Raw genomic sequence first — 20076 nt, 5'->3', positions numbered from 1 at the left:
GTCAATTTTAGCTGATTCCCGGTGCGCTGGCAGAACACATACACTCAGGCATTCTCTGGGGCAATTGTTCAACGACTGAGCCTTAGACACCTCGAAAACTGCGCTCATTTCGACTCCTGTAGCTGAGTCTCGCTGCGAGAGAGCGCTAGGCTCAGAGAGGCTGGTGGCACAAGACTCGGTGCCAGCGCCACTACAAGATTTTCAGTTGAACGGGGAAACGCGACCAGCACTTGGATGGTTGGTTCCATAGTGTCAAACGCATCGCGCTGCGAGCTTCCTCACAATCCCTTTCGCTTAAGGAGCAGGCTTCTGCTTGAGTGGGCGTGCTTCCGGTACATCCTGGAAGAAAATGACGCTCCGCTCTCGTAACGCATTAAGTTCTTCGGAAAGTGAGTTAATCAATTCTGTATTTTTCCGTAAGCGCATCTTCATCTGGGAGGCCATCCGTATGTCATCTGCTGGTTCCCACGCTGCTGAGGCATTCCTTCTAGCGGCATCTGCCCAAATAGCTCAGCAATTCACAGCTAGAGTGCCAGTGTTTACAGCAGTCCAACATAAGCGGCGGATTACGGCATACACTACGGGGTTGGCATATTGATGTACCCCATTGCGTTAGCGTTCCGTAGTTCTTACGAAGCCGCTAGCTGCAAGGCCTGCCCTCCTGGTGCAATTTGCATGTCTCCTATTCAGCTTACATTTGTTGGACTGTTTTTCCTGAGCACGGCGAAGGACAATTACACGCTGCTTGAACTTTCGGTTCTGATTGACACGCTCCAGCTGCCGCTCTGTTCTTTCTATCGCCATTTCCTGCGGGGCAACATGCGATTCATCCGCCAGATGGAATACTACAAGCACAGTTTTGTGTTGTTTCAAGGCTGATACTCAGCGTTGACCCCAGCCACCGTTCAAATGAGGCTGCAAGTTGCTGACAAACGCTAAATCTGAAGCCATAACGAGGCAGTCGTAACGCCAGAGTGTACGCCGGCCTTGGTGCCGTCTGTTTAGAAACATAGGCGGACGGACATACCCGCTGCCTAGTCTCCGCTATCACTGCAGCGGACTTCTTTTCTAGCTCGGCGCGCTCCTCTTCAAGCCTTCCTAGCCCAACCTCGCTCTCTTGACCATCCTTTAAGCCATCTGTAGGCAGCTGAGAGGCCCATTGGTGGCCGCCAAGTTCCCTCTGCTGCTTTGACACTACAACCGAGGCACCATTTGGGATATCCCCCCCTGAAAATCAACAGCTTCGCTGAAACAGAATTTTCCAGGGTCACCGGTTGACTCTTTTTTTCAAGTCGGATGCGCTGTTCGTCGAGGTTTGTAACGCCCTAGGGCAAAGCCATTATTTTCTTTTGCATGCTAGCAAGCAACAGGGCAGAAAGTAACTGTTGCTTTGTCACTGCAGCAGCAAGGGAGGCGCAGTTCCAATTATCGTGAGAAGACACGCCCCACGCCACATCACTAGAGCGAGCAGGCCTACCTGGCATTTGTAGAATCCGCTGCATGCTCCTGGTAATGCGGAGAAGATGGATGTCCTTTGTCCTTTCACTAACATCTTTTGCCTCGAGTTCCAGAAGACGTGTTCGCCATTGTATTGCTTCTACTTGCCGGCGGAGCGCCTGCAATATTTGTGTATGCGCGCACTAGAGTCTGAATTGCATCATCCCCTCCGTACGCGCATTGAAAGGAATTTTCGCTTAACGAGCTGCATTCCTGTGTAGCTGAACTCTGACCTTAATGGCTTGAAGGGTCCTTAGCTTTTGCCGTCCACAAGCAATGATATCTTGCTTGTAGCCATCCATACTCCCCTGGCTAACGAGGCAAGAATCCGAAAAGTCGAAAGGCTCACGAAGCCCAGCGATTGCCGAAGGAAGCTCCTGGACAATCCCCTTTCTGACCCTCAACAGCACATCCACGTCACGCTGCGTTTCTTCGAATGCATCCCGAAAAGTTTCCAACTGGAGACGAAGGGCTGCTTCCTCCTTCTGGCTCAGTTCTAGCCTCTGCGGGCATAATTGCGAGGCAGCGCACGAGAGTGCACTTCAGTTTTGCACCGTGTGCCAACTAGCTCGTATCACTGCATCGTCTCTGTCTTTGTTGCATTTTTCTACAGCAGGGGCCAAGTACCGTTTTGATATGTGCCAACTTCTGTTGCTCAGCGTCTGCCGCTTCAGACGCAAGGACTAGCCGTCGGTGAGCATAGACAACGTCACGTGATGCCTCCAGAACCTTGCAGAAGGGTCCCTCTGACCCAGTACCAAGCTCCGCCTACGAAGGGCAGACCTGGCAGCGACTCGGTCTCTGCACTTGAGCACTATTCTTCATCGTCGGCATCGTATGACCATGAGCTACTCTGGGGCTACAATGTTCACACCTGGCTGCGAGGCTCTGCCGTTACTAGAGCTGCAATCACTTGCTCACCCTTAATGAACCAACTAGCATGTCCAGGCGGCAGCTCAAGGCTGCACATTCTCTTCTGAGTGCTTGCTCTGGCTCCTCTTGTGGTCCGGAAGAACTTCCCTGTCCCTGAGCTTCCTGAGGTATTAACCTGCATTGGCGGCCGAATGTAGAAGCAGGGTATCAGTCGAGTGTCGACAGTGGATACAATGGAGGATTGGGGCAACAATATACCTAGCGGATAGAAGACTTATCTGCAGATCTGGGGCCGGCACTATCTTACGCATCGTCAAGTCGTCTGTTGAGAGTCGCCAGCACCTCGGTCGGCACATGCCCAGCCCCAAGCGCAGCTGATAAGGCAGCTTGCTTTTCTCTGTGTTCATGTTGGGCAGACGTGCGCTCATCCTCTAACAACCAGCAAGAACATTGTTGCTTCTGAAGTTCTCTATTTGTCTCTTGTGCATCTAGTCTAGTGGTCTCAAGCCTCATTCGCAGCTCTGTTCCAGTCTTTCTCAGTCTGGTCTCTTGTGTTATGCTATCCGTGAGCCTTGCGCTTGCTAACTCATTGAGCAGCAGCTCCTCCTCGTAGACCCGCCTAACATGGTCGGACAATAGCAGAAATGGCAGAAGCAAATCCAGCTTCACGTAAAGGCTGCACATCATTGCTGAGTGAGAAGATGGGGGACCCGAATGGCGGCCTTCACGGGGACTCGCGCATAAGGGAATCAATGCTTGGGGCAGATATATGGTATCACTGGCAGTCAACGCAGGCTCAGGCTTGATCGCTGGCTCCTAGGTTTGTGCGTTTTTGCCTATGCTTCGCCGTCGTGCTCGCTAACCCTGTTCACCCGTATTTTATTGGCTACGCCTTGTAACATCTCATAGAGCTTGCTCACTTCCAGTCTGCCAGGCTTTGTAGGTCACCACGGAGCTGAGCTGCAGTGGCGTTAAGTTCGCTCCTGAATGAACGCGTAAGCGCATGTATGTTTTTTGTGCTTCTCACGAGTACCACAGTCAGTGAGACCCTGGTTCTCTTCATTTGCCGCCACTAAGGCCTTCCTCCTTCTCGCGCCTCTTGCTCCGCACCTTTCCTAGCTGTATTCACTGCTTTGCAACTCTCAGGTGTTTTCGTTCTCTTTCAAAAGCTTATCTACGGTATCTCTCTTTGTAGGTTACAAGTATCCCTTTTCCATTGTCTCGCTTAATGCGCAACAAGGTATCTACCGTGCGGCCCTACCTCATTTTTTTCAACTCCCCTTGAAGTTTTGCCCTCATCGTCTCCTGCTTTTCTTTTATGGTCCTTAACTGCTCCTGGTAGGCGGAAAACTTGGTTGCCTGCGCGTCCGTCATCGCCTCTGGAGAAACAGCATCCATCCATGCCTCCCTGTTTCGCCGGTGACACCACAGACTCCCAGTTCAAACAGCAATCTCTTGAATGCATACGGCACCCTCAGAACAAAATTGCGCTGGGGGGAAGCGCTATTTAATCCTCCAAATAGCATAGATAAAGCGCAGGAGTGAGATCAAATCACCACTTGTCAGCCTTGATATCAAGTGAGGTGAGTGCATTTTCGGTCTGCAGTTTCCCTCCCATCATTTTGTCAAGGGCTCTTTTGGCCCCTGAGTCCGTAGGATTGGCTCCTCTTTCCGATGATGCTGTCCCATGATCGCCTCCGGTGATCCCTGACGCACCCGGGCTCCTCAGCGCACTTTCCTACAAGCCAAGTAGCAGCAATGTGGGCAAATAGAGCATTTCATATCTTTCTAGCATATACACTTTGTGAACGAAGGGCAGTCCATAATTCCGTGACGTTGCAGGCGATGAGCGCGTCGTGAGTGCCCCATGATTTGCTCACCAGATCTTTTACAACGTCAGGAATGCAAGGTACTGACAACTCTGGCGCTGAAGGATCGGTGGCCTCGTTCAGTTGAGTTGCGCATTCCCTTGCCTTTATGGCTTGCTGCTGCATTTTGTCTATTTTACGGAGGATACCTCTGCTGCACTCCTCTAGCTGTCGATTGAAAGAAGCCTGGAGCTGTGCAAGCATGTGTCAGGCTGACAAAAAGACTTTGCCATAGCACATGCACTGCGATTGATTTTCTTCACTCCAGTATAGTAGCTCATTGGGTCAGCTCCCTAGGCTTTAATTTTCAATTAGGAATGTAGCAGCAGTACTGGGTCAGTGACACGGTTTATTCGGGAGCGCCGTTTTGTTGCTCAACGCACACATGTGTCATACTTTCCCACCTCGGCCGACATCTCGCGTAGGATCCAGAACTGTATCCGGCGTGAGGCATTGGATGTTATCAGTAGTGGATTCTGTAACACTCTGCTGAGGTGTTTTAGGGGTTGCTGAGAATATATCCATCCCCGCCGGTTTGATGTCTCTGATCCGTTTGATACGTGTGGAGCAGGTATTGCCGCTTCCCGTATCAGTCCCGTGGTTTCTTTACAACCTGAAAATAGACTTCGGAAGATGAAAGAGGTATTTGATTCTGACAGTGGCGAGGAGCCGCTCGTTGTTTGTACGTGCACTGCAGGGTTTCAGCAAGTGCCTTCCACGCAGCCACAACCTAGGGCAGCAGCAGGTGGCGTGGTTGCTCCTTGTCACCATGGGGTCCATCTGAAGAATGGTAGAAGGCCAGATATTCCTGTTCATTTCTTCCAAATCCTTCAAGAGGAGGTGCAAGGTCCTCTTGTTGCATATGTAGCATTGATTCATGGATTGGAGTCACACGCCTTACCCATTCGTCCTCCAGCAGCTGAAGTTTCCTGAAAAGCCAGCACCGCCAAACGCCTCACTCCCAGTGAAATTCTCTATTCTAGCGGAGGTACTTCCTGATGTGGTAAACATGCAGGGAACCTTCAGCTGTAGTTAATGTAAAACGGCAATGCCCAGCCATTATATCGAATGGCCCAACTATTTTTGACTACGATGAAATGAAGTGTTGAGTCTATCTGAACTTTCCTTAGGAAGAGAATTTTTCTTGACAGTACTTTTTCTCTTGACCTCGGCTTGAAGGAGAGGTAAGTTTTTGCAGTGATCGTTTCTCCGCTGTTTTCCGCAGCAACAGTTAGTTCCTTTGGAGCAGTGAGGGTTGACGCTTTTAAGTGCTGCAGCAAGTTTACATTGAATGCGACAAACGCGTGCTGAAGCAGCAGCAATTGCTGCTGCCTCTGCCTTCGGCTTGCTACGGCTCGTTCGTTGGCGAGCGTGCGGACACTTGCATCCACGTTGGCTGCTTCTACTTCTAAGCCGCGGAGAGCAGGATTTGCCTGAAATACCAGAGTGGCACAACTAGTGGTCCATATGGGAGCTTTTTGGACGCCAAGGTTCTTTCGATCTGTCTGGTAAGCGCCTGGAAACATTTTCGTGTCACAAGTGGTTGAGCTAGTTTAAGCAGAATACTCTCACTGCAACTCTGCCGAGAAGAGCCTGCAACTCTCTTTGAAGGGATTCTTTTTCTTGTAGTATGGCTTCAAGCTGTTCCTGCACGTCAGGAGCCATTGACAAGCGGCGTGCCAAACAGAAACGCGAACTCCTGGGTGAGAACGAGAGATTGGACGGGCCATTGTGGGGATCCCTTCGAATTCCTTGAGAATCACCGACTTCTCTGGCCGGTGAGCCGAATTCGGAGGCAGCCGAGCTGCAGGCAAATGTCCCGTAAGTCAGTTTATTTGGTGCTGAATGTAGCGGTTGTATCGGAAGATTCACAACTGTGAGCAATGAGGGCTTGCTAAACCAGATTCAGCTCCTCTGTCTAACTACACGGGAAGCAGCCAACGCGAGCCAGTTTCGGGAACGAACGTACCAGAAAAATTCCAATGTTAGTGATTCGGGGGGTGATGACCATGCAGTAGACAAACCTGGCTTTTCTGTGTTTTCTGCCAGCAGCCACAGCTGGAAGACGCCTAGCTCCCCTAATATAGCCGCAGCCACAGGTCCGCCTTCTGCATATGCCGTTGTAAGAAAGGAAGAGTGAGTGCGATAGCCGCTTCCTGAAGAAATAGCTACGGGTGCTGTAGTTCCTGCGAATACTCTGCAAGCGTCCCCCGCCGCCTGGCTATGCAGCTTTCTGTCGAGAAGAAGCGAGCGCGAGAGGGGGTTTTGCAGCAACTCAGGCTGCAGCAGCATTTCAAAGAAGGTTCCATCCACTTGCAGGGCCAACAAATGCGTTGTGCTATGTGCGATGGAGGTCAGTTCCTTCTTGGCTGCACCTGCCGCCGTGTCGCAGCTGTGACAAAGAAGTTGGACGCGTTGTATCGGAAGAGACCCGAGAGAAACACAAGTAAGAGGTGTGGCAGCGGCAGCAGCAGCAAATCCTGTAACGCAGCTGTAAGATTCACCGAGAAGGTCATGCGTACAGAATACCAAAACCCCTCCAAATGCTGTACCAACTGCAAGTAGGGCGCCCCGGGTGGCGACGCAAACTGGTGTTACACTCAATCGACTGCAGCAAATCTGAAGAAGGAAGCCGCATCATATTTTACGGGATTGGAGCCCTGACAGATCCGCTTTTCTTAGTGCAGGGCAGAGTACGTTTCTAAACATATCATTATGAAAGCTGTTTTCTGCCTAAAAGGAAGCTCTTCTGGAGGTTCCCGCAAAGGCTAGCTGGCTTGAGATGCACGAAACAGGTATCTACTGTACGGCGCACTGCCCCCCCCTAGTTAAAGCTGTGCATCTTATTGGTACCCTGCAAGGCTTACTTGCGGGTGACTTGAGGCGGTGCCACCGTCAACTTGGGGAGCGAAAAATGCAAGGCCGCCAAGGGGGGTGTCGAAAAGTGTCGTTACAAATCCAAGCACAAACACTCCAAGGGGAGCGTCCAAATGGCCTGTTTGCTGGCCTTGGTGGGGCTGAAGTGTTTCCCATATCTCAGGTCCCTTGTCCAGCCAACAACCGCTACCCTCTGGAAGCCGAAGACGGATAGATGATGGGCTTCTTTTTGTCGGCATTGACTGCAGGCGGGCAAACAGGCCAGATAAGCAGTCACTGTCATCACTCGCTTCGCCATTTTAGGGGGGAAATGCCTAATATTTAATACTCAAATGACCTAGGAAACGATTGGCATTACGGCAGGTGTGTTCTCGACCAGCCAGGAGGTCAGGAAGAACCTCTTCACAACAGTCGTGGTGGAGCCCTCTGGAACATTTGTCTTATCTTTTGCAGTGTCAACCGGCAACGTAAAGAAGACCACCTCCCCACTGGAGCAAACTGCAGCCCACAGGATGTCGTCCACTAAATCAGCTGCACCAGAAAAGCAGCTTTGGTTCATTCGTGACCGGGCAGACGAGATGCCCAAAATCCTCGTTCCCACCAGGCTTTTGATTGGACCGTTTGACACCCTACAGACCCGGAAATGCCCAATATTGACTTTTATTCAACAGCACTATATCCAAAATATCGTTGCTGAGGAAACAGCTTTCCTTCCAGTGAAGGTGTTGCTGATATTGTAGGATTTTTGCGAACGATGCAGAAGCATTCTGGTGGCCCACCGGCTCGCTTGGAGGACAGCGCCACCTTCTACCCAGGCTACTTTCCCATCAGCAAAGCCTAAGAGGCGTCGTTGTTCCCACTTCTCTTCGAGCTTATGTTCGCTTCCGGCTGCGCTGTCCGTGATGCAGCCTAAGCAGCTTATGGGCATCCCAGTATGGATACATTTGGACAACTTGGGAGACACTTTGAGTACTTCTTTCTTCCTCTCTGCAGATATCTTCCACTCCCTACAGCGTCGCATGCTCGACACGACTGTCATTGAAGTTTCAAACGTGCTAAGGCGCTGCAGTTACCCTGCAAGAAGAAATCCTTCATACTTGCTTAGCTAAAAGGAGAGCAACGCCCCTTTGTGGAGCCGCAGGCATCTGAGCGCATTGGTTATTTTTGAGGCTATCTCAATGCATCACAAATGTGCGGATGCGTCTTACGTGACCGTTCCGCAGGCGTGCGCTCCCATCACGCGTAGACATATGTGATCGGGGTTGCAAGCATCACAAGTCAGCGTCATTCCGACCAGTCCACCGAAAAAACCGCCGCAGATAGCAGGGATCCAGCTCAGCTCACTGTAGGGCACGTGTAGACAAAGTCACCAAAGCCAGTCCCATGCTTCTTCGGGAGTTTTTCCAAGTACGTGAAATGCTTTTAAAAAGCGTGCCAGTTCTCACTTTCGGTCGTCGCCATCAGAATCATCCGTCGCAGAATATTTCTCAATCTCTTGCGGGCTATTCCGTCCACTGCAAACTTCAGCCTAAATAGAAAAGGTACCAGCACGCCCGCACAATGTACATATTCCATAATACAGTGATCACGAAGTGCAGTGCAAGCTTTGCGCAGTATTCCATTCTGAAGTAACGAAACGGTCCTAGCTATTTCGCAACTGGGGAATTGTTGCATATCAAGCTCCGCAAGCGTATAAGAGGCACTGTAATGCAAGAAAACAAAAGTGGTTTTGTGTCAGTTCGAATTTTCCCGGACATGTCTCTCCTTAGAAAGGCTCCACATACAGCCCGCAGCATCCGAAAGGAGGAGTGGAGCTAGCTCCTCAGTGCGGCTTTTGAGCAGTCGTACAGAGCCCGGCGTCCTACACTCAAGAAGCATCGCACACAAGAATTCTAATGGGTTCTAAGAGATAGGAGGTGCGCTTTGGTTGTACTTCGCGTCTGAAACGGCAGTTAGTACTTCACGACCTTCTGCGAAATGGCACTAGGGCAAATTTATGTGGAGCTGGATGCTCTAAATCCATATGGTATGTTCATCCTTAAACACCATTTTTTTGCACAATGCCGGCAGCAGCTTGCTTCGTGAGACAGCATATTTTAAGACCGGAAGTGTTCTGCTGCGCATGGCAGTGATACATGGCTCTCCAACAGCCTCACATGCTGGAAGCAACACATTCAGACGCGTCAACTGCTGTTGGGAGGTCAATACGAATTTGGTGTTCCAGCAGAATCAATGGTCCAGAGAACCCATTAGCGGCGAAGGAGGTGCGCGAACACCCGTGAGATGGACTTGCTTTGACGAACGAGACGAGAGTCCCTTTTGGCTGGTCCTGAAGTAACCGTGTGAGATTAGCCTTGAGCCCCCTCTTCAGGTCTTCCTGCATTGTTTGAAAGGCCACACAGTTCACTTAACTAAACCAACTAACTAAATAACTGGTATCAGCCCTAAATACTCATGCATCCCGGAGGTGCATTGTAACGAGTAGTACAAAGGTGGATACTTCATCTGTGCTGCAAACTTCCTTTCTCCGAAACGCCGGACAGGGCAAAGCCCCCTGCTTGTTTGGAACACACCAAATCCTTCCTGTCAGTGAAGCCCACTTACTTGTGTTTCTTGAAAAACTCTTTCTGCTGCTCCTTCATTAAGCTTGTAGGTATGTAGGACTGATGATTCTGTTAACCCGAGCAAGATGCCTGTCCCGTCCTCCGCTGCTAGTGATATGTACTTGTCCTCCGAGGTAGTCGCCCACGCAAGAAACGGCTCGTCTGTGCCTAGACATCCTATTCCAAGTGCAAGAAGCAGTTTGTTGCTAAGCGCCAGAAAAAGAAGATTATGGTTGCTGCCGTTCTTCTTTCCCGTTGCAGTAGCAGCTATCCAGCAAGCCCCGGTAATTCTCACGTCTCCCGCAGAGCCAATGGAGGGGCCGCGAGTTACTGGGAGCAATAGCCCAGATGTTACTACCTTGTCTTCATTGCTCCGAAGTACCTGCAGAACCATCAAGTTAGTTTCTGCTACAACGGCAAGCGCACAGCTGTTTCCAGCAAGCAGCCTTGTGGGAAAGGACGCCGAATCGTCCCACTGCAGTAGATGACAAGCCTGCATTTCTCCATCAAATGCTCTCAGAATTGTAACGTGATAAACTCTGGGACTATATTGCGGATGCTGCTCTTTCGCCGGTTGCAACCAAGAAGATAAGCAAAATAATCGGCGCCCGCATGGTGAAAATTCTAGAGAAAGAATCTCCATTGGACTTGCAATATTAAGTGTGTGCCTCCATGCGCACCTCGGAGGCGTGCAAGACAGCTGAATAACCTTAATGTTTGCTTTGATGCCTGCGCCTCCGAGAGCCACAAGCTTTCTTTTATCGTGGCTAGCACACGAGATGTATGCGCACCCGCTTGCCTCTTCTTCACTCCCTCCTAAATTGCTGTCAGCATCATCTAGCGAAATATACTCTGTCTCCCCGCGCAAGCTAGTGACTCGTAGATGTCTTCCAGAAAGTTCGCAGGTACGACCATCGGAAAAAGAGCAAAAGCATTCGGGTCTGGAGCCGCAAGATAGCAGCAAGAAAGGTTTTTTAGTGCATCGGGGAGCCACCATTGCTGCAATTTGTTGGCTGAAAGGACGATCCAGTTCCTTCAAGAATTTAGGTTCGCCCTTCAGATGGACAGGAGGGAACACCGGGAAGAAGCTCTTACACAGCAAACCCTAGTTCGGCCTTGCCGTGGAGAATACGAACACCAATGCATCTCCTAAACATTTATTTTCCTTCCGCTGCTCTTTCTGTGGATTTAGCAGCCACACGCAGACCGCTAAGTATGTGACTGAAGAATTTGCCTTCCGCCGTACACCATAGGCCGCGGCGGTGGAATCTGCCCACCATGGCAGCAGCCTACTGAAGAGTCAGGAGAGATGCTACAACCCGTTTTTCTTGTGCAAATTAGTATGTTTGTGGTTCAAGGATAGTATTGGCGCTTCAGAGTGCAGCTTCATGGATACTCAGCATGTACGCTACGATCTGCTGGGCCAGACTGAGCAGCACAACCACAAAAGTATAACTTGAAGGGCTAGAACGAGTCTACAGAGATGTGCATAGTTGCCTATAGCCCCCCTATAGGCCCCGATAACGTTTTCAGTGCTACAGAGCAATAGGCGGAGGCCAGCGATTGTTCGAGGGGACCGGGAGAGAGCCCTGAAAGGTGACCTCGATCAGCAGCTGATACCAACTAGTTCATTTCATAATGTCCTACGTAAAGCAAATGCCGCAATCGGATATTGTCGTCTTCATGCAGAAATTAATCAGCTGTGCAAAAGTAGGGCGTGAATGGCCGTAGTGGATGGCATTGCCGGCGCGAGCGCTCGGCCAGACTTCAACGCTCGCTTCCGTGGGAGCTCTCGCAAGTCTCGAGGTACCTTTAAGCAATCTGCTCTGCTTAGCTAGTTTGCAGTGAAACTTCTAGCCGAAGGTAGAGGGAACATTACCAGGATTCAATATCTGCTCGGCCGGTTGTCCCTTGTCCAACGCCAAGGGTTGCAACAGGGCGTTGGGAGCAAAAAAGGAGTCACGTCGCATGTCACAGATAAAAGGTCCTCACATTTCTCCTGGGAGCGCGTCACCTTTTAGTAAGGCATATTATACCCTTGCCTACCCAGGTCCTTCCTTCATGGACTACTCCTCGCTCCAGCGGGAACAATCCCAGTGGCCTGCGCACGTTAGGTATAGTGGCCTTGCAAAGGGAAAGGCTTCGCGCTCCCTCCTTTGCACTGATCTTTCCTCATTTGCTCATTCACCATAGGAACAGGCTCTCCGATTGGTAGGTTGCCGACGATCTTCGGCGAAGGTGTACAACTGGTTGTAGGCTGATTCTGCTGATTGCTTCAGATACACAGCTAAATACTGCATTGAATACTGCTGTGGGTCGGTGACTGCTGTATTCGTCTGCCTTCCTCACAGATAATTATCACATATCTCCAACTAGGTTAATCTCAAAGCAAGAAATTCCCGTAGCAAAGGGACTTCAGGGTACGGGGCGCTGGGTGGCCACTGGTAGCATTATAGTAGCAACGCATCCAGTAAGCATTGGTAGGGCGGCGTTGCAGGCTGCAAGTATTTCATGTCCTCATGTTTCTGTTTTGAGCACGTAACTTTAAATAACGGACGCCCTGCAAATTATTGTGGGTTGCAGACGGCGGTGCGACAGTCATTTGCTGACAACAGCAAATGTTCCACAAAATTAACTTACTGCTGCATCCCACGACGTGGCATACAATTCAGCTCCATTCATGTGTAACGTGAGGGCATATTCCGTATTGGAGAATTCTGAAGTTGTGCAGCCTCTGGTTACAAGCAGCGCCTGTGACGCTGTCATAACACCCGTGGGTGCAAAGCGCTAACTCCCTCACAGTGCTTTTGACCGTTGTAGGCTACTTTACACCGCCTTCAACTGCTTAACTGAGAGAGTGTGCAGTCTTATTTGAGCTGCGGCCAGGGAGGGATAAAATGGAGTCAGCGCACTACCGCAACGATATCTGCTCATAGCCCAGCTAAATATTTGGGAACTTCGTCCCCAATCGCATTAGCGGCCGCAGCGTAAAGGTGTCTTGCCTCTTGTAAAGAATGCCTCTACGAGCAGCACCTAAGGGACTGAGATGATATTCTGTTGCAACATGTAGAGTAGGTATCAAGCAAGCATCTATGCCGTCAATATGAATGGGCACTGATATTGAATAATTTTTGTCTTATGGCAAAAAGCAAACATCGCTACGATGGGGAAAAGGACTCCACGTAACCTAGCGTCTTGGTTTGCCGGCATGCTGGTGAATCTAAATTACCAGCCTACAACGTTTGCATGCAGTGTTATTTGCTTACGAAGCCATGCTATGCATCCCATGTCCCAAGCGTTGTCTTATTGGTTGTAAGCTTGCTCGCGCTCCATGATGTCAGAAAGGGGCCTGCAGCAAGAAATCAACGCAGCAGCAAACAGCATCCGTCAGGCAGAATTTCGCTTTGCGGGCCCCCTAAGATTGCTCGAGTGAGCGCCATGCCGTGCAATAATACAGCAGATCCGGCACAGTGATTCCAGTAAACGTTTTGCACGACGAGCTGTGCTTTTAGTGCAAAGCCTCAATCATGTGCATTTGTGCCCCTTCATATGCTCATATGAACCTGAAGGGAAAAGCGGGGTTCTAGAAGTCAGTTCGAACACGACGAAAATAAGAGTAAGTGCACATGCCAGGGAACTTGGTCACTTGAGTAGCGTCATCATCGCAATGAATGGAAGGGTGCACACCCAGCAGAATATTTGTACTCATTTTCTGTGGGCGCCTGCCGCACAAGGATATACTTGAAGGGCGCTCACTAGTGTCCACTTGTGGCACTTGAGCAACGTTGGTCGCGCTTTGAACCCACTACAAGGAGAGCATAGCGAAAGGCAATAGACGCACTTGTTATCGAAGCGCTGTCTTCTGCTGTCATCTGAAGGACGATCGTCTGTCGAAGAGCGAAAGTTCCATAGAAGAATTATCTGGCCCTACAGCTTAGGGACAGGAAGGCACACATCTCTCAGCCCGTTCATCAGCCCTGAAAATCTTGTTGGTTGGTATTAATCATGTTAAGAATCCAGAAGTGAGTCATCTAAAGTTTTATGCATGGCACTTAACTACGAACTGAAATAAACCCTTAATTCTTCATGAACAGAGATGCACGGGGATGGAATAGAGGCTGGCAAAACGTGGCGATGCAATATATGGTATTCCTACCCTCTCCTAATACTCGCTGAAGAATCTCGAATGCAGCCGGCTGGGAGGCAACCGTTGGCCTGAGAGGCGAACAGGAGGCATTGCATCTCCCTATCTGGTACATTCAACAGCAAGAGCTATTAAGGAAATCAGTAACTATGCGGCTGTAAGCTTCAAGAAATCGCCTACTGACATGAGGTGGCTAAGATTAACTCATTCAACAACACCACCGCTAACCTTCAAGATCAATTCCAAGTTTCTTACCCCATCGATCGATAAAGACTCTTCAGCATGCCTTTTAGGCATTCAGCGTGATATTCTATCTCCGCATTGCAAAATTTGCATTCTTCGTTCGCCTCCATCAGCTGACTTGATGGGGTAGTACGTAGACGGCGCTTCTGTATAGTGGTTTGTACCTTATGCCTCTGCTTTATGGACCGCTGCAGCTTTTCATAGATGTGACTGCTCTCCTTCTCCGCGTTCCTTTTCTTTTCGTCAACGTCCTGCAGCAGCAATTAGCAATGCATGCTGCATTTACAACGGCTCTACAATGGCTCAGGTATATATCCAAGACGGATTGGGTTTCTCCTCCCAAAGTTGAAGGTAAAAATAACTTATTACTTCCTCGACAGACAATTCAGGCTCCTTTTATGCCTCTACACGAGGCAGACAGTTTCTCGGTGGCGCAGCTGCTTGACGCACCCTTAGTCTGTCCAGAACGCACTGGTGCTGCTCCTTCGTTTTTTGGAGGCAGCGCTGCTCTTCCTCGATGGCTTCTTTTAGTACGCAGATTTGCTGCTGCTGTGTAAAAACCATGTGATTCCTGAGGAAGAGGGTTCCCTCTTTTTCCGCTCTTTGCTCGCGTAGAGCTCCGAGGGCTTTGGTTTCCTGTTGAAGTCTTGAACGTAGGCGGCTATTGGAGAGAGATACATCTTTTAATGAAGCCTCAAGACCCTGTACCTCAACACTAGCGCTCTGCAACCTGCGGTGCATTTCAGCACCTTTCCGCTGGAGCTCCTCGCGTTCCTGAGAAAGGTTCGCAATATTCAGCTTTCTAGCTAGTAATTTCAACATCGCCAGTTTTTCTCTAGAAATCCCTGGGCAGCCGCAGATGTGCGCCAGCCACGCCAGCCTTTACTGAAGAGGTGTTATAATTCATCGAATCGTCATCCTTAGCGTGGGCAGTTGTGGAATATGTCAAAGGTACCTGCCCGACACGAATGACATAGTAAGCCTGGGAATGTCCTGCGCCGTCTTCCGTCTGGCTGCTCTGAGCGTACGCCCAAACAAAAACATTTTACATACTTCCTCTATGGGTTTCGTAGAGACCTGCAGACAGCAGCCACGACTACCAACGTCAACCTCAGCAGAGGCCACCCTGTGCAAAGTGGTATGGATCTGCGTGCGCATGGTAAATCGGAACATCACCCACGTAAGCAGGAGCAGGAGCTGCATTTGCCCATTCACCTGCACAACGTTTTCGTATCTTGCTTCCAGCGCTGAGATTTTGGACCTTCGCTCTGCCGCCTCCTTAAAAAGCTTGCGCTTCTCTTCCTCCACCGCGCGCTGCGCAAGAAAAATCCTAAATCTAAGGAAGAGTGCACGAATGAATGAAAGCCTTAATAAGAGGATTAACTCTTTAGATAAGGTGAGAAAAACTTTTGTAAGTAGCTATAGCAATTGATGAACTCCTCGGCAGTGGCAGCCCACAAGTTGTCCTTTGGCACTGTCCAACTCCAACTCCATCGCCGCAAGGGCTTCCTGCATCTGAAGGTGGTGCTGCACCTTCCTGTTTTCTGCCTCTAAAGATGCATCGGCGCATGCCTCTAATTCCTCATGCAACCGTGTAACCTGATAATGACAGCGGAGCCATGCACTTGACAGCCTACTGAATCAGGCATGTAGTGAGGTCAAGGAGACAAGAGCAAACTGGATGATACACAGAGTTGTTCGTTGTTTCTAGCGGCGGTGACCCCTGAAGGGTTTAAAGAATGAACTCAAAAGAATCTGATGACCTCAAGCTTCCTTAGAGATTCGGCAAGAACCAGCTTCTCCTTCTGTTTGACTATAGTTTGCAGTTCTCGATCAAGGGACGCGCAAGCCAGACGAATGTCCCCAACGTTATTAGCGCATCGATTGTCCTCTTCATCAACCCTGGCAAGTGTTCGTTGAGCCTTTCTGCCCAGTCCAAAAATGATACACAAAAAGGCATTGGGATAAAGTTTGCTGCCCATTTTATGTGGTCGATAGTGCTGGTTGGAAATACAGATAGCCTAAAATGTGACTAGACAATTTTACCTTAATTCACCGTCAAGGTGCTTGACTTGAGAGGAGAGCATAGACTGTTCCTCCTTCTGCAATGTGGACTCCTGATTATCGGAAACGCAGAGCCACAATGCCAGTAGAAGCATGGACATCAACTGTGGGGCAGTCATGTAAGGCGTAAATCGTCTGGGAGACTTCAAGGGCAGGAGATTGATGCACACAGCATGTAATTCCTTCATGTGTTTCTGAAGGGCTTTCGCCTCTGCCGCAGTCTTGTAACCCGAGATGCGCGAGACTTTTCGTTGCATTGCTTGGCACTGGAAGTCAATAGAATACAGCAGTTCTTGTTGTCGGCTCTTTTCTGCCTCCTGCTGTTGTAGTTGAGCCTGAAGGAAGCACAGCATCTCAGTTGGCGCTGCCAGACTACACTGGCACAGTCATTTACATTCTCTTTGAGCTTTCGCAAGTTCAGGCCGTATACGCAGGCATGCGGCCGCACAGTACCATAACAGAAAAGCCGAAATGGTGACTTTCTAGAAGCTGCAGAAGGTGAAGTTTCGCCGAGCCAGGACACCGTCTTTCGAAGTTCGCCAAATGTGCAGGAGGGCAACAGAAAGTCAGCGATATACTGCGACGATGTTTACCAAGCATCAAGTACAAGACCGCCCAATGAGTGCTGGCATTCTGGACAGTACATTAGTCCACTAAGAGTCCACTAAGAGGATCAATAACATCAGTCTTGGTGCAAGTCTGCCACTTTTGACGACCAATTTCTTACGTGAAGACTCCTCAATGCATTTTTTGTGCTGCTCAGTCCCCCGCGCTTCATCTTCAGCGTTGCTTTCTCCTCTGCAAGTTTCTGTGCTGCTCCAAAGAGAGCATCTCTGCTTGACTTGACTCGCTGTTGCAGCTTTTGGAGGCGTGCAGCCACCTGTGCGTGAAAAGCTTCTCTTGCCTCGCCTGCCTCCCCAGCCGACCGAACGTTTTCTTGTTCCTTGGCTAGCTTTCTTTGTGCTGCCTCTTTTTTCTTATTCATGGAGTCTAATCGTTGCCTCTGAACGGCGAGGCTCTCGTGGAGCTCGACTAGCTGCCCTTTTGCTGTCTTTCCTCTGGTTGCTGTAGCGGACAGCTGCCCTCGTAAACCGGCCACCTGAAAAAGCATAGTATTGAAAACACGGTTGCAAAGGATAATGTGTCCGTCATAATTGCAAAATGCAAAATGGCATGCCCTTCGGTTCTTCCATAACTGCATCAGTTGTGAACGATTGTCGGATCGGTAAGTATGGAACGCTACAAGGTGAAGGCAAGAACAGAGGTGACTAGCGCCGGTTGTCCAATGCATTCCAATCGTTGACTGCATGCGGTTTTGTTCAGTAGCAATAACTCCTCCTTAATGAGGGGCCATGTTTTGGACGCATCAGTTTGGGTTGCGCGTCAAAGACCCTCGCAACGTTTCCCTCTCATCGCCGCTGACCTCTTCCGTCAATTGGCTAACAGCCATTGTTGCAGTGGAGTAGTTTGACCTGCACTGGGTCAGCTGTTGCTCTAAGCTAGCTATCCCCCCTTGAAGTTCTTTGTTTTGGGTTTGTTGTCTAAGGGCGAAGCCCTTGGCAGCAGCTGCTCACACATTTGCATAGCTGAGGCGAGTGTTGTAGGAACAAGAGCACCTCGCCAATTACAGCTCGACAACAAATGCGCCGGCGGGTGGCACAACGCAGGCTGCCGCTGCAGATCTGGTGGCAACCTAGGTAAATTCGGGTTCTAAAGGCTGTTGTTACCTAGCTTCTCCAACTGTTGCTTCAGCCTTTGTTGCGCCCTTTCAAATATGCAGGTTGATCGTGCAATACGAGAATCGCTCCTCCACATCTCTTCTAGAGTAGTTTCCCTGCCCACAAAGGATTCCAAAGGATTCGCACGAAGCACATCAAAATCACAGGGGCGCTTCTTGCAGTACACACTGCATGTTGTGTCTCACACTATGGCTCAAGAAGACGGCATGCCATCCCGCACGCCGTCTGGCCTCACCCCTGGGCGATCAGGAGTGCTCTCTCTTTCTGTTGCTCGGCAAAGTGCTCTAACGATCGCTGGAGCTCTGCCCGTGCAGCACGGGACGCTGTCTGTTCTTCCTGTAGGCGTTTCTTTGCTTCAGTCACTTCGGCAGAAGCTTTCTGTGCCTGTGCCATTAGTCCTGCAGCTCGCATGTCATCTTTCTTCTTGAACTCGGCGATGCAAGCTAGGTCTTCCTAAACGGCCGGGGAACATCACAAAACATCACCTTGCTTTTCCCGTCCCCCATCCTAAGTTACGTCACACGGGGAGAGGATGTGGACAGAGGACACCGAAAAATTCTTGTGCAGAAGTTGCAAGGGAAGCGAATTGCAACAAGCCAGACGGAGAGGGGAAGTATCCAGGCCAAGTCGCCTCTTGAAAGAGGTAGCTAAGTGTTCTTAGCTATATATTTTAGCCCAATCGGTTCCACTTGAATCAATAGTGCATTCCCAAAAGCGATGCCTCATTTTATAGTGCGAATACTCCTGCGAATCACTGCTACTGGAGCGTGCGCTCACTTCCTTTTGGTGAGCAGCCGAACGCCATTGGGCCAGTTCGTCTTCATTCCACCTCATTCGCAGTTTGAAGCAGTCCATCTGTTCCTGCCCCTTTGCAACGTCGACTTGCAGTGCCGTTAGTCTAGACTGGAGTTGCTGCTGCTGCTGCTGCTGCTGCTGCACCTCGCTTTTGAGTTTGCTGGTCTGGCGAACCGCCACCCCTTCCATGTGTTTGTCACTGTGAATGTGAGCTTCCTTTGCAGCAACGAGATTTTCTAAATGGTTTGCTTCTGCTTTTAATTGATGCAAATGCTGTCGCATGATCACTACTCGCTCAGCTTTCTGCCCTAGCTCGGTCCCTTGTCTGGACAGCAGTCGCTGCTTATCCCTTATCTCGGCATACAATGCAATGCTTTCCTCGTCAGCGAATGCGGGCAAGTCATCTTCCTCCTCTACAGTTTTTGTTGCCGCGCGTATCAATTCAGAGCTGGATCCACATGCACCATTCGATTTTAGAATAGACGGGTCCCGCTGTTCGTCAGATGGATTCTTTTTGGAGGAGGGCTCACTGTGAAGACTGTTCTGGCTGGAGGCGCTCCACAATGGTCTACCAGCTGATTCAGACAGCCCCCCGTTCAATTCAGGCAGGTTCCCTCCTGTTCCCTTTGCTGCTGCTGCTGTTCCTGCTGCTGCTGTGAGAAGTGCAGCCGCTGTTTCTGATGCCAGAGCTACAGCAGTGGATATGCCCTTGCTCGCCATTGTACCTGCTAAAGAACCAAGCTGGCCGACCGCTGTTTTAGGACTGTGTGATTCTGCATGGCAAGAATTTTCTATAGTGGGAGCAGGCAACAGCTCTTCATCGGTCTCCTCTGCTGCCTTCGCTGCAACTTCGGCCGGCGGTTCTTCCTTCTCCGCTCCCGCCGGTGAGTCAACTGCTGATTGTGTATCAAACTGCGGCGTTGCGTTGTTCGACATCTCGGTATGCATCCCAACTGCACTAAAAAGCTGCTTTTTCACTCATTCAACAGTAACGGAAGTCGTGTTGTGGTTCTCAGAAACATCTTTTTCCCCGCTTCCGATTTGCGCAGCGACTGAAACGCTGTCATTTAAAGCAACTAGTTCTGGTGGTCCTCCAACCCCAGGAAAGGAAGCCAAAGCTCTGCGAGAATCCAGCTTTTCTGCATCGAAACCTACTTGTGTTTCATGTCCTGCCGCAGCACATCTCCCAATAGTGTTATCGTGTCATGCAAGCGTCCCTGCGCCTCTAATGCTGCCAGTAAAATGCAGCTCCTCGACAATGTTTCGGTGTCGGCGTGAATAAAACAAAGCAAGTCTGCTTAACTTCTTATGGAACAAACGCTGCGTCTTTCCGGGATATGTTTGGACCGCATCAGCTGGGTTGGCTCCAACAT

The 20076-nt window shown here is 50.1% G+C and overlaps 3 protein-coding genes across 3 annotated transcripts; all 3 read right to left on the bottom strand.

Moving 5' to 3' along the window:
- Positions 1 to 294: 294 nt before the first annotated feature.
- Positions 295 to 4442, bottom strand: EAH_00002940 (hypothetical protein, conserved; the record flags this gene model as incomplete). Its single annotated transcript, XM_013394004.1, has 10 exons — positions 295 to 497; positions 696 to 875; positions 1024 to 1227; positions 1847 to 2000; positions 2125 to 2265; positions 2419 to 2545; positions 2678 to 2989; positions 3632 to 3778; positions 3927 to 4108; positions 4251 to 4442. The coding sequence occupies 10 exons, from the start codon at positions 4440 to 4442 to the stop codon at positions 295 to 297; spliced, it is 1842 nt and encodes a 613-aa protein (XP_013249458.1).
- A 10498-nt stretch (positions 4443 to 14940) lies between these two features.
- EAH_00002930 (hypothetical protein, conserved) lies at positions 14941 to 17619 on the bottom strand (the record flags this gene model as incomplete). The annotated part of the gene is made up of 7 exons (XM_013394003.1): positions 14941 to 15123; positions 15321 to 15419; positions 15564 to 15704; positions 15869 to 16031; positions 16152 to 16504; positions 16897 to 17268; positions 17593 to 17619. 7 exons carry the CDS (start codon positions 17617 to 17619, stop codon positions 14941 to 14943), a joined length of 1338 nt encoding a protein of 445 aa, XP_013249457.1.
- A 520-nt stretch (positions 17620 to 18139) lies between these two features.
- EAH_00002920 (hypothetical protein) lies at positions 18140 to 19651 on the bottom strand (the record flags this gene model as incomplete). The annotated part of the gene is made up of 2 exons (XM_013394002.1): positions 18140 to 18361; positions 18686 to 19651. The coding sequence occupies 2 exons, from the start codon at positions 19649 to 19651 to the stop codon at positions 18140 to 18142; spliced, it is 1188 nt and encodes a 395-aa protein (XP_013249456.1).
- Between the last annotated feature and the right edge of the window lie 425 nt (positions 19652 to 20076).

This window comes from Eimeria acervulina, genomic scaffold, assembly GCF_000499425.1.
Source record: "Eimeria acervulina Houghton genomic scaffold, Eah_scaff10, whole genome shotgun sequence".
Classification (NCBI taxonomy): Eukaryota; Apicomplexa; class Conoidasida; order Eucoccidiorida; family Eimeriidae; genus Eimeria; species Eimeria acervulina.
This window is presented reverse-complemented; position numbering and strand designations above follow the sequence as displayed.